Source organism: Hyla sarda, chromosome 1 (assembly GCF_029499605.1).
Source record: "Hyla sarda isolate aHylSar1 chromosome 1, aHylSar1.hap1, whole genome shotgun sequence".
NCBI lineage: Eukaryota > Metazoa > Chordata > Amphibia > Anura > Hylidae > Hyla > Hyla sarda.
In genome coordinates, this window is record NC_079189.1 from 314447463 (window position 1) to 314460951 (window position 13489).

Sequence of the window (13489 nt, forward strand, 5' to 3'; positions counted from 1 at the left end):
TGTGGCTCTTCAGCTGTTTCAAAACTACAATCCCAGAGGGCAACAGGTTGGAGAACACTGCTGTACTCTTATACATGTCATTATTAAGATTGATGTGATATTTCATCTTATCTTATAACCACACCTCATCTCCTTTAAACAAGCAGGTGCCAGTATTAGGGCTGGGTGGTATACCGGTTCATACCGAAAAATTTTTCCCTGCACGATATGAATTTTTCCCATACCGCAATACCGGTTGCCCCCCCCCCCCCCCCCCCCCCTCAAATGAATTATCACCTGCAGATGAGTTGCAGCGGCGCTTTAAATGATTAAGTTGCGGGCCGTGGCGCTTTAAATGACTTGCGGGACGCCGGCGCTTTAAATGAATGATTTGTGGTGCTTTAAATGAATGACTTGCGGGCCGCCGGCAAGCTGTCACCTCCCCATGCAAGCGCTAGCTAAAAGCCTGGCTTTTAGCGCTTGCAGAGGGAGGTGACATCTGACCGTTTTCCTTTAAGTTGCGAGCTGGAAGCTATTTTCTCCCACACTATACTGATGGATAGTGCGGGAGAAGCTGATTAAAACAAGCCCTACCTTACCCGGATCCGCCCGGCCGTTCGCCCGCAATTGTAGTTTTTTTTTTCTTTGTGTAGTTGCTGTAACTGGCACGGGTGGGGCTTCTGCAGGTTAACTGGCACTGACGTCAGCACCGCTTATGAGTATTCATCCCCCCCCCTCCCTCCAGCTCTCCCTTTCTTCGCCGGTCCTTACTGGAAGGAGGGGGATGAATATTCATAAGGGGCGCTGACATCAGTGCCAGTTAACCTGCAGAAGCCCCGCACGTGCCAGTTACAGCAAGATATACACATAGAATAAAACTACAATTGTGGGCGAACGGCCGGGCAAGGTAGGGCTCATTGGAATCGGCGTCTCCCGCACTATCCACCAGGATAGTGCGGAAGAAAATATCTGACAGTTTTCCTTTAATCACTTCCAGCATCGTGGCCTCATCTCATTTATTTAAAGCGGCGCGGCCTGGAGGAGGGGAGTGGTTTAGAGAAATATAGCAGCGCCTTGGGGTCATATATGATTAGATCCTTGGGGGGGGGGGGGGGGGGGGGGGAATACCGTTAAATACCGTGGAACCGCCATAACGTGCAAAAAATACAGTGATATGCATTTTTGGTCATACCGCCCAGCCCTAGCCAGTATGTTGGCTGCCATAGAAAGTGATTATTTTGTAGTGATGGTTTCTACTTTTTTTTTTTTTTTTTTTTATTTTTTTTTATATTGTACCATGCTAATTTTGGAACTATTGTACTTGAAATCTTATCTTTTCACATCTTTATCTACTGGTGGAACTATGGCTTTGTCAATTTTTTTTTATTTTTTTTTTTTTGCAGAAAAATATTCTACAGACAAGGACACTCCTATAAAGAGAGCTGCTCAGGCCAGCAGTGAGACTACCTCTGGAATAAGTCCAGATAGACGGTAAGGGATCAACACTGTCTTTCAAATTATTTCTCCAGGATGTGACACTTATTATGCCCTGAGCTTGTGTGTATTAAAACTGATTTCATCCGGATTGCACACATGGTCCACACATGTAATTTTGTTTTTTTGCTTTGTGTCAGTTTTCCTGTACAATAAACCTGTAGTTGGGTTGATGGCTACAATGTTTGCTCCGCCAGGATATCAAATGTAATTGAATATTAAGGTGGATTTTTTTCTGTATGTAGTAAATCGGATTGTCCACTAGGTGGTGCCACATGGCAATAAAACAGCGAACTAGACCACATGGCTGTTTATTACTTTCTTAGCTGTCGCTCAGTGGATCTGGACTTGAATCAAGCACATCTGGATAGTGCTCAGAAGAAAAAAGGTGCAAAGGTATTTGGGAGTCTGGAAAGAGGACTTGATAAAGTAATAACTATGTTAACGCCAAGCAAACGAAAAGGATGCACAAGAGATGGACCCAGAAAGCTCAGGGTAAAACCTTTTACAGCTTGCTTGTGGATCAGGATACTTTTTAGCTAGAATAAAGTTAACTAATATAATTTTTTTTTTTTCCAGGCACATTACAATGTAACCATGACAAATCTGCTGAATCCTGACCAGCTGCTGAATGAAATAGTCAGAGTGCTGCCACAGAAGAATGTTGACTATGTACAGAAAGGGTAAGTGTGGCATTAGTGTGTGTAAAGAGGTATTCCAGAACCTAAACACTTACCCCTGCCCACAGGATAGGGGGTGTCTGAAAGCCAGGGGTCCAACATCTAATCCCAGCCACCCCATCACTGGAATGCGGCCAAACTTTCCCTATTGAATAAAGCAGTAGGTGGGTGTGTGCTCTATTCTGTGTATAGTAGTGCCAGAGCTGCCAAAGTGCTGTGCCGTAGATAGGAGCTATGCTTTTAGGGACTGAGGAAACCCCTTTTTAAATTGGCACTGTCATCAACATTATTTTTTGATATGTTGTAGTACAAATGGGCATCAGTAATTATTCATTCAGCCTGCACTTGCTCCCTGCCTGTCAGACAGGTGTGAGCGAGTGCATTGGCTCCCTGGCCTGACACGCCGGCCCCGCCTCCCGCACATGGAGCCGCTTCTGCTGCCCCTGCACGCCGCTGCCGGACGCTGCATTATGTAAGTATGTATATGAGCGAGCGGGGATCATGATTTTAAATGGGGGATTTGGGGAGAGCGGGGCTCGGGGTTTTAACAACGGGGGGGGGGTAGCGCGGCAGCATTTGTTCACACCACAGGGTGCCTCCTGCTGTTTTACCACTGCAACTCCCAGCATGCCCTGACAGCCAATAGATGTCAGGGCAAGCTGGGAGTTGTGGTGGTGAAACAGCTGGAGGCACCCTGTATAGATGAAGTAAGGGCGGAAGTGTCGGCCCCAGCAGGCATCAGTGACGTGGTGCCTGCTGGGGAAGTCTGCCTGGTAGTGAGCACACTACCAGGCAGACAAAAAGGTATTTTTAATATAGTGTGGGAAAAAAAAAATTAAAGCAGGGAGGCGGTTAGGGATAGATGTGCAATAGGCAGGGACAGAAAAAAAGATGGTGGGAGCTACTCTTTAAATACCTGTAGCTTTGATAAAATGTAATACAAATTTGAATTAAAAAAAAATATATTGTTAGTGTTTTCTGTTCAGCTATGTTCCTGTCATGTGTTTACACTCTTCTTTACACTAAAGAAGGAGAAATGTTTGTACATGACTGAATTAATTTGCAGCTATGTTTTCGTGGAGCACTGCTTCTTCTATGTACACTATTTTTGTACACTAAAGTTCAAGATATGCACCAGCAAAGCTCCACTGTGCAGTTAGACTGTGTAGATTAAAATATGCCCTATGTATTCGAACACTTTCATTTGTCTCTTGCTGTATGAAAAAATACCTTGCATATATTTCCTACTAGGATTCCCATTTTAGCCTAGGTTTGTAGGATAGCTTGCTCTGTAACAGGCCAGGCCTCCCAGGGATAAAACTACTGCTTCTATACTGAGGCAGTAGCAGTGGTTGCCCGAACCAAACGTCTTTTAGGAACTGTCACAGAAGCCACATAAGTGCTGTCTTTATTTATTTATAAAATAAGCCAGTGGTGCTAGATCAAACATTGTGGGTACAGATGTCACCTGATGGGCCCTTTGACATATGATAGGTCCATAGAGGTGACATAGAGGAGGCTTGGTTCATACTATGATTTGACGATATGGTCACCGGATCTGGCTGGGGGAGTGAAAACCAGGTGCTCCCTTATCCCGGCCAGTATCTCATGCATTTGAATGAGCTGACCGGAGTAAGATAGTGGCTTCAGTCGGCTCATTTTTGTCCCATATCGGGTTTTATGACCGATCCTAAAACCATGGTATTCCAAGGTCTGATACCCCTTTTAAGTGCCTGATCGCAGAGACTGTCTGAACCGCTTGAACCCCCGCAATATACTGCATGGGACCCTAGCTACTTGCACACTCTTGCATCCACCTTCCTTGGTGAACACAATTGACAGCCAGCTCAGCCAATCATAGGCCGAGACAGGACATCGCTGTGACCAGTGATTGGTTGAGTGGGCAATCACTTGCGCCTGTCCAGGAGGGTGGGGCTGCTCTGCTCATAGGACGTGTGATTGCTGTTAGTCCCAGCGGTCAGAACCCCCCCCCCCCCCCCCCCTGCGATCTGGCACTTATCCCTATCCTGTGAAAAGGGAATGTGTCTAAAAAGTTAATTTCCCTGGACTTATCCCTTAAAACCTATCTTACTGCTGGACTATTGTGACATTAAAGTATATAGAAAAGCTAGTGTGGGCAACTCTGCTTATACTTCTTGAATAGGGAATTCATCTTTCATGGTAGTGATGTGACATTTTTATTCTTATTATAGTGGACACAGTTGTAACTTTACTGTACACCACATGTTTTAACATTTGGGATTTTCTATGTTCTTCAGGTATACGTTGAAATGTAAAACTCAGTCGGACTTTGGAAAGGTGACAATGCAATTTGAACTAGAAGTGTGCCAACTAAACAAGCCCGATGTAGTAGGAGTAGGGATCAGAAGACAGCGGCTTAAAGGTGATGCCTGGGTATACAAGAGACTAGTAGAAGACATTCTGTCAAGCTGCAAGGTTACAGTCGTCTAGGAACTATGGAGAATTGTTTCACAGTGTACATAAAATATCCGTCTAATATCCCTGTTCTGTATTATAGTCTGTAAACTAAATGTCTGGGATCTAGCTAGCTATGGGAGTCCTAATCATGTAGATACTTGTAAAGTAAAATTCTGTCTTTTTAATTGTGACCTTTTTATAAATGTTTGTCATTTGTTCCATTTAAAATAAAAATAATTTTACCAATATCGGAGTGTCTGTTAACAGTCCTTGCACCCACATCTCCATAGATGTAGCCGTGGCAATCTCCCCTCTGAACATGGACTGTTTGCTAGGACATGGGTGTTGGCGCATTTGCATAATTCTTTAGCTGTCTTTGGTTCTTAAGTAGGATTTATTGAGGTCGTTAATTAAGCCACAGCTGTGGTTACTAGAGTTAAACTGTATGCTCAATATGTGGAGAGAAATAGGATTGACTCCAAGAAATGTATTCTTCAGTCAACAAAATGCCAGGCTTCCAACTATGAAGCTGAATGCCTTGTAATGAAATGTAAATTCATTACTTTGGTCTAAGACCAATGCGTAATGATCAGAACTGTGAATGCTTCTTGCTAATCTCTCATGAAAGGTCATCAAAGCCTTCACATTACTATCCTTGTAGTAGCAATGATGCATTGTTTGGTTTTTGTGTTTTTTTTTTTTTTCATGTATTTTTATATACAATAAAATTATGGTACTGAATATATTATTCTAAGGAAAATGTTTGGATTACCTTTTATAGTTTGAGACAAAAAAAAAATCTTGGTAAGCAACTACTACAAAAAACTGGATGCCTGCAGTGTTGTGAAACTGTCTTTGACTGTCAATAGACTATTTGCCACTTTCTTTCACTTGCTTTTCTGGTCAGTCCTAGCAGAGCACATGCTCCTCTATGCCATGACATAATGCGGGAGAATATGCACTAAACAGGCTACACTGAGCTGATTTACACAGTAAAATGCAAAAGATTGGCCAGGAAGGGTTATTTGATGCACTGGATTTGAAAGCTACAATGTTAGTTGACATGATAGAAGCAGCACTGCAGGGAAGGGGTTACACTAAACACTGAGCAGCTACTGAGAAGCTAAAGAAAAGAGAAAGTAGGGAGATTTCACTGCAGCTCTGTGGACATGGGTGAGACTTGTCAAAATGTATGTAAATGAAGAGTGCAGTTGCTCCTAGCTAGAGATGAGCGAACTTACAGTAAATTTGATTCGTCACAAACTTCTCGGCTCGGCAGTTGATGACTTATCCTGCGTAAATTAGTTCAGCCTTCAGGTGCTCCGGTGGGCTGGAAAAGGTGGATATATTCCTAGGAAAGAGTCTCCTAGGACTGTGTCCACCTTTTCCAGCCCACCGAAGCACCTGAAAGCTGAACTAATTTATGCAGGAAAAGTCATCAACTGCCGAGCCGAGAAGTTTGTGATTAATCTAATTTACTGTAAGTTTGCGCATCTCTACTCCTAGCAGCCAATCGGATCACGTATTTCATTTTTTACAGGCCTCTTTGAAAAAGATCAACAATCTGGTTGCTATGGGCAACTTCACCACTCTTCCTCTACACAGGCTTTGATAAATCTCCCCCATAGTGAAGAAGTTACACTGTTATTTTCAGCTGCCCAGAGCTCTATGGGTGGTGAAAAATGATTTACCTGTCAGACAGTGTAGAGCAGACAGAGTGGCTCAGCATGCTGGTGCACAGCCCTGGTTCTCTTCCCCCTGCCCTAATTTCCTATGTTCCATCTTGCTGAAGCTGTTACTAAAAAACATATTTCCCCTGAAAGCAGACAGTGAATTGCAGATCACATGAAGGACACCTAGTGGCCAAGACTTCAGGGTTGTTCTGGGGTAAGCAGTCCTTTTATGGTAAATGAAATGATTTTGCAAATATGTTAGGAATCCCATCAAATGGAGGGATGTTGTTTGAAACCACAGTAACCATTAAATGGCGCCCTGAACGGGAGCTCTCGGGTACTGTACCAACAGTGAGCGCACTAAAATTTAATCTAACAAACCATTGCAGGCTTTGAAAGTACAGGTATGCTTTAAAGGGTCATTCTAATTGGAGCAATTATCCACTGGATAGGGGATAGCATGTGATTCAGTCCGTGGTGATAGCAGGAATGCTGTAAAATTTGTAGCTGTGAATAAACAGCAAGACGTGCATGCATGGCCACCACTCCATTTATCCTCTATGGACCTTCTGAACGTTGCAGATTGCTACCTTTTGGCTATGAATACCCCTTTTAAGGATACAGCTTTACTATTGCTCATGTCATAATTTTGGCACATTTTGCCAATTTATTTTTTCAGAGGCCTTTTTAGAATGAAAGAGGCAATCTAATTGCTATGGCAACTGAGCCACTTTTCCTCTATGCAAGTTTTGATTGGTAGCAAAATCAGCTGCAGAAAATATGCAGCAAAGTACAGCTCATGTTACCCTGCCCTAATGGAGTACTCGAAAAGGGGTGTAGATTAGATGTGACAATGTACAGCAAAAAATGGCAGCTCCTGCAGAAAGGGAGGTGTATCTCATCTACAATGTTTTAGGTAGGTGGCATATGTCAAAGTAACATCCAAATGAATGGCAGGACTCAAGCTTTTCCAGCAGAACAATGCACAAAGCATCACACTGCCTTGTCACTTGTCCCATACTGCATCCTGTTGCCATTTCTTCCTTGTGGAAGTGATGCTCCTGCACCTGGCAACTCAAATGTTCTAAAAATAACTATTTCATTCCACAAGACATCATGATCCATTTTTTGATGCTTAGGTGCATGTTGTAGGTACATTTTTGTGTGTGTGTGTGTGGGGGGGGGGGGCAGGGAAATACTGCTCTTTGGATCCTAGATTTATTAAAACGATGTTCCAAAAAAAAAATCTATAGCACACATGAAACATGGTTTTTCTTATGCTAAAGGCAATCAGTCTGCTTTGTCCTACACAGATGTGGGCTGATGTGGAGATGAAACTAATTATATCTGTCTCTTAGATGTTTGCTGTTAAAAAAGCAGAATTTACTTCTAAGCTCAATTTTTAGGCAGAGCTGCAGCATGTTTGATCTACAGGGCTCACTGCTGGGGGAGGTCCATACTGAAGATCAGCCTGGCCTCTAACTCTTGAGCCTAAAATTTGAAACCTGCTTTTATAACTTTAACTGATTACCTGCGTGGAAAGTTTTTTGGATGGGGAAACTTTTACAATAAATCTTGTACTTTTTAAATAGGCTGTCTGCAGGCCCGGACTGGCCATCGGGCACACCGGGCGTCTTCCCAGTGGGCTGGGCCATCCAGTGGGCCGTCTGCCTCGTCGCAATGTTTGAAAACTTTTTTTTTGAGTTCTTGGCTCCAGACACTCTCACCCCTCCTCCTGCTGCAGTGCATTGGCTGCTGGAAGCAAATGTGCGCTGAGTAGGCATGCACGTCTGCTTGCTTCTAGCGCCGAGGAAGAAGTGGAGGCCGACAAGCAGATGGGAGTCGGCGCTGCCTATCTGCTTCTGACCCCGCGGCAACATATTCATGGCGGCTGGGCAGCCTCAATGGGGGAGGTGCCCATAAAACCAAAAATAGCCCGGAACACCAACCCCCAGGCACCTCCCGCTCCTGCTGGCTGCAGCAGAGGCCTTTGGCCTACCCAGGGCACTAAAGCGTCCGTGCGGCGTAGCTGTCAGCGGCTTTGCCCTGCCTCCGACACTGGATCCCCAGGACCTGATCATCCTGAACTCCCGGTGTATGCAGGTAAGGAGGCAGAGGACCTCGGGAGGTTATGTATCGTGTTTGTATGTATGTGTAATGTCATGTGCGTGTATGTGTTGTGAGTTTATATATTGTGTATGTATGATGTGTAGGGTGTGTGAGTATGTATGATGTGTTGGCGGCGGCAGGTGTATGTATGATGTGTGTTTGGTGTATCAGTATGATTTGTGCGTATTTGTGTGATGTGTATGTATGTAATATATGTATTTATGATGGATGTGTGTAAGTGCGATGTATGTATTAATGCACGTGTGTATGGATGATTTGTATGTATAATGTATGTGTATTTATGTATTGTATGATGGGGGGGGGAAGCAGCGGGTGTATGTATGATGTGTGTAGAATGTGTGTATCCCATGCGAGAGGGAATACACCTGGCTACTGCTATATACTGTATGTGAGCAGGTCCTGTATCGGCTTCAGGGAGTGGATAATGGATGTATATTGTGTCTAGGCTGCATATATTTATATATATATATATATATATATATATATATATATATATATATATATATATATATATATATATATATATATATATATTATGCAATTGGTGGTGTTGAGCATTTCAAAAGGTAAGTGATAATGACTTGGCAGAACTTGCAGTAAGCGTGGAGCTTTAATGCAGCATAAAAACTTACATATCGAGGCAGCATGTGTGGGGAGACAACAAGGACTGGCAGGGACGTTTCACACCTGACAGGTGCTTCTTCCGGCTTTCAATGTAGAATGTATGTATATAGTGTATGTATTATATGATGGGGAGGGGTGTGGCGGCAGGTGTATGTATGATGTGTGTGTATAAGCATGATGTGTATGTAGGATGTGTGTAAGCTAGACAGATGTATGTATGATGTGTATGTGTGTGGTATTTATGTATGATGTATGTATATGTGTATAATAGGTGTGTACAATAGGGGTGTGTGTGTGTGTGTGTATATATAATGTATGTTAGAAGTGTGTATGTATTATGTGTGTATGTATGACAGATGTGTATATCATACACACATCTATTGTACTTAAACACATCTATCATACATATACATAACTATGATACTTACAACAGTCATATACACATCTAATATACTTAGCGGTCTGGAGGAAGGGGGGAGAGGAGCCTGGAAAGGACTGTTAGGGGATTGGGGGCGGGAGGCAGAGGAGTCTTGCAGATATTTTGGGTTAGGGGTGGGGGGTGTAACAGAGGAGCAGGGAGGAAGACTTAGGGTATGTTACGCGGACATTTTGCTGCAGCAGAGTCCCATTGATTTCAATGGGATTCTGCTACACTGTTTACATAGTGGAATTTTGCGGAAATCCTGCTTCCAGCATCTGCAAAGTAAATAGACATGTCTATGCTTTTTGCGGATTTTGCTCAAAAATGCCATCTAGAAGACTGCTTATTTCCGAACGGTCCTAGTGCCCGCCAGATTATTCAAATGTGCGGAATGTCCACATGCTTTTTACTTGCGGACATTCAGCGCAATTAACACCATTTGAACATGACCTCAGGAGTCTGTAGTGGACAGAGAGCTCTGGAGGAGGTGGACAGAGAAAGACAGGAGTCTGGAGGAGTAGGAAAAAGAGGGGTCTGTAGGAGGAGGACAGAGTGGTCAGGAGGAGGACAGAGAGACAGGAGTCTGGAGGAGGAGGACAGAGAGACAGGAGTCTGGAGGAGGAGGACGGGTCTGGAGGACGAAGGAGGAGGAAAGTAGTAAAGTGGGGTCTGGAGGAGAAGGATGGAGGAGAACAGATGGGTCTGAAGGAGGAGGATTGAGGAGGACAGAGGGGTCTGGAGAAGAAGAGAAAAGAGAGGTATTGAGGATTCAGGAGGAAAGATAAGTCAGGAGGAGGATGGAGGAGTAAAGAGGGGTCCGGAGAAGGAGAATAAAGGTGGACAGAGGGGTCTGAAGGAGGAGGAAAGAGGAGTCTGGAGGAAGAGAATAGAGGAGGTCAGAGGGGTCTGGTGGAGGAGGATGATGGAGGGTAAAGAAGGGTCTGGAGCAGGAGGACAGAAGAGGATGGAGGAGAAGGGGAAAGAGGGGTCTGGAGCAAGAAGGCAGAAGAGGATGGAGGAGAAGGGGAAAGGGTTCTGGATGAGGACGGGGATGAAGGAGTAAAAAGGGGTCTGGAGCAGGAGGGCGGAGGAGGACGACGACAGAGGGGTCTGGAGGAGGAGGACAGAGGGCTCTGAAGAAGGAGGATAGAGGAGAACAGAAGGGTAAAATGTGGACCTTTTTGTCTCAACACCATTACTCATAGTCTGTAAGCTCTCGCAAGCAAGGCCTTCACTCCTCCTGTTTGAATATTTAGAGCGTAACATTGTAAAGTCTTTATTTTTATCCCCAAAATTGCAGAATCTGTTGGCGCTATATAAATAAATATTATATAATTGTATCATTTGTGTCTGCTAGCCAGCATACAGTATGTCTATCTGCCTATTTCTGAGACCCGAATTAATCTTGCTGGCTTCTCAGAACTTCATAATACTCCTGTTCATTTAGCGTCACTGTGGAATTTATCTTTGTATAGTCCTCATTTTTAACCTAAGCCAAGAGTGGAACCAATGCAGAGAAATAATATAATGTAAAGATTTGCATTTGTTTTGGTTACAAATACTGACAAAAATTCATGTGTGAACATGGCATAGGACATGTGGCTGCAAAATGTGTTTGTTTTTATGGGAAGGGTTCATCAAAATTTAGTACAAGACTAAAGTAAACCTAGCTTAAAAATTCCATTGCAGCAGCCTCCCATTGCTTTTTGTGGGATTTTGCTGCATCGTGCACATGGCAGAATTTCCACAGCGAAAAGTTCTGCTGTGGAAATTTTAATTCTGGACTCCTGTAGAAAGAATGAACATGTTCACTCTTTTAGTGGAATCCGCTTTGACATGCATTGGCGCATGTCTGAGTGGTCCTAGTTCCGGCCGTTTTGAATGGACCCCTACTGCCATGTTCATTATAAAGTGTTGATGGTGGTCCCAGCTGAGTTTGTGATTTAATAAGTAAGGTAATATCCTTAAAGGGGTATTCCAGTAATTTTTTTCATTTGACTATGCTACAGGAGCAGTAAAGTTAGTGTAGTTCATAATATAGTGTCTTTACCTGTGTGTGACAGTTTTCTCACAATTCTTATGTGATTACGCCCCAATATTTATTTTTACAGCATACAAAATGACAGTTGTCTCCGATTTTTCCCAGGTTGCAATGTGGCCGAGACCTGACTCCCTAGTCAGCTGATGACAGGGAGCCTTTCTGCTTCAATGGGTGGAGCGAGATCAATCTGCAACTAATGCAACAGCTGTATGCACCATGATTGAAAACCACAGGTCTTTTGAATGGATGCAGCTCATTTATGTTACAATGGGTGGGGTGGCTGATGTGCGGGAGGGAGGAAAATGGAATTAAGGGATTTGTAGGCAAAGAAGAAAACTCAACTCAAAAAGAAAATACCAGTTCAGAAAAAGATTGCCACAGTGTTATGGTGGACTCAACACATAGCCATTTAGCCCCAAGACAAGTGCCTTCCCAATCATGTCCATTACTGCCTGCCAGGTATGTTCTAAAATCACCTTATGGTGGATAACCCCTTTAAAGCTTGTATTTGGTTGCCATATACAAATGGCTTCAATTTTTTCATTTTGCTGCTTTTGATGTTCAGTATCATACGTCATTCATTCATGCTTTTCATTCATCAGATTCAAGTATCTGAGTTTTGCAACTTAACCCCTTCCCGCTATAGGACATATGCATACGTCCCAGCACCCGACACGTTCACGCGCAGGGACGCGTGCATATGTCCTAGCGATCTCCTGCACTACCGGGGGAGATCGGCGACGAGACCTGGCTGTCAATCACAGCCGGAGTCCCGCGCAGCTGCCGGGGCCACGATCACGCCAATCCCAGCAGCATTAACCCCATGTTAGCGCGCTCCGCCTGTTCACCAACGGCGGCACCGTGATACGATCGCGGTCGTCATTGGTTGCTATGGCAGCAGGAGGTCAGATCATGACCTGTCTGCCTTGTACGGAAGCCTGTGAGATCCAGCCACAGGCTGTACAGTGTGCAGCTGATTGGGTCATACTGTGCTGGAGTACAAATGTATTGCAGCATAGTATAACCAGTAAAAAGTGTAAAAAATAAAATAAAAGGTTCTTAAAAGTATGATGGAAAAAAAAATATGCCCCTTTCCCAATAAAAGCCCTGTATTATCATTAAAAACACAAATCATGTACGTAATAGGTATTGCCACGTCCGTAATGACATGTAACATAAAACTATAATTTAAATTATCCCGTACGGTGAACGGCGTTAAAAAATTAATAAATAAATAGCGTAATAGCGTAATAAAAAAGATCAAACAGTAGCACGTGTCGCAAAAATGATACCAATGACAGCTCATCCCACAAAAAAATAAGCCCTTACTCAATGGCGTCAGACGAAAAATAAAAAAGTTACGGCTTTTGGAAAATGAATGGCAGAAAAATGATTTTGCTCAGAAAATGAAGAACATAGAAAGCTATATAAAATGGGTATCGCCATAATCATGCTGACCCACAGAATATATATAACATCACTTTTACGGCACAGTGTACACCATAATAAAACAATTTTTTTTTTTATGCCAGAAATTTTCCAGTTTTTCACAATATTTTGGAGTTTTTCACCAAAAATGCTGCATGTGTCAACAAAAATGCACCACTTGTATAAAGTAAAATATGGCACAAAAAAACAATATCAGAATGGCTCCGCTCAGAAAAAACGTTCTAAAGTTATTACCATTTAAAGAGACACATGTCAAATAAAAAAAAAAAAGAGCCTGGTCATTAAGGTAAAAAATGGGTCCGTCCTTAAGGGGTTAACCCCTTAACGACGCAGGACGTATATTTACGTCCTGCGCCAGCTCCCGCGATATGAAGCGGGATCGCGGCGCGATCCCGCATCATATCGCGTCGGTCCCGGCACTCATACCACACATCGCCGATCGCGGCAATGTGCGGTATTGACCCTTTAGAAGCGGCGGTCAAAGCTGACCGCCGCTTCGAAAGTGAAAGTGACTCGGCTGCTCATTCAGGCTGTTCGGGACCGCCGCGGTGAAATCGCG

General features: G+C 43.6%; 1 protein-coding gene across 1 annotated transcript in view; it reads left to right on the forward strand.

Annotated features, from left to right (window-relative positions):
• MELK (maternal embryonic leucine zipper kinase) overlaps positions 1-5254 on the forward strand; it is a 40650-nt gene extending 35396 nt beyond the window's left edge. Inside the window, exons 15-18 of the mRNA XM_056518285.1 lie at positions 1383-1470; positions 1800-1968; positions 2053-2156; positions 4433-5254. Coding sequence (XP_056374260.1) covers positions 1383-1470; positions 1800-1968; positions 2053-2156; positions 4433-4625 — 554 coding nt within the window. The 3' untranslated portion in view covers positions 4626-5254. The remainder of the gene's footprint in view (positions 1-1382; positions 1471-1799; positions 1969-2052; positions 2157-4432) is intronic.
• The last annotated feature ends 8235 nt before the right edge of the window (positions 5255-13489 follow it).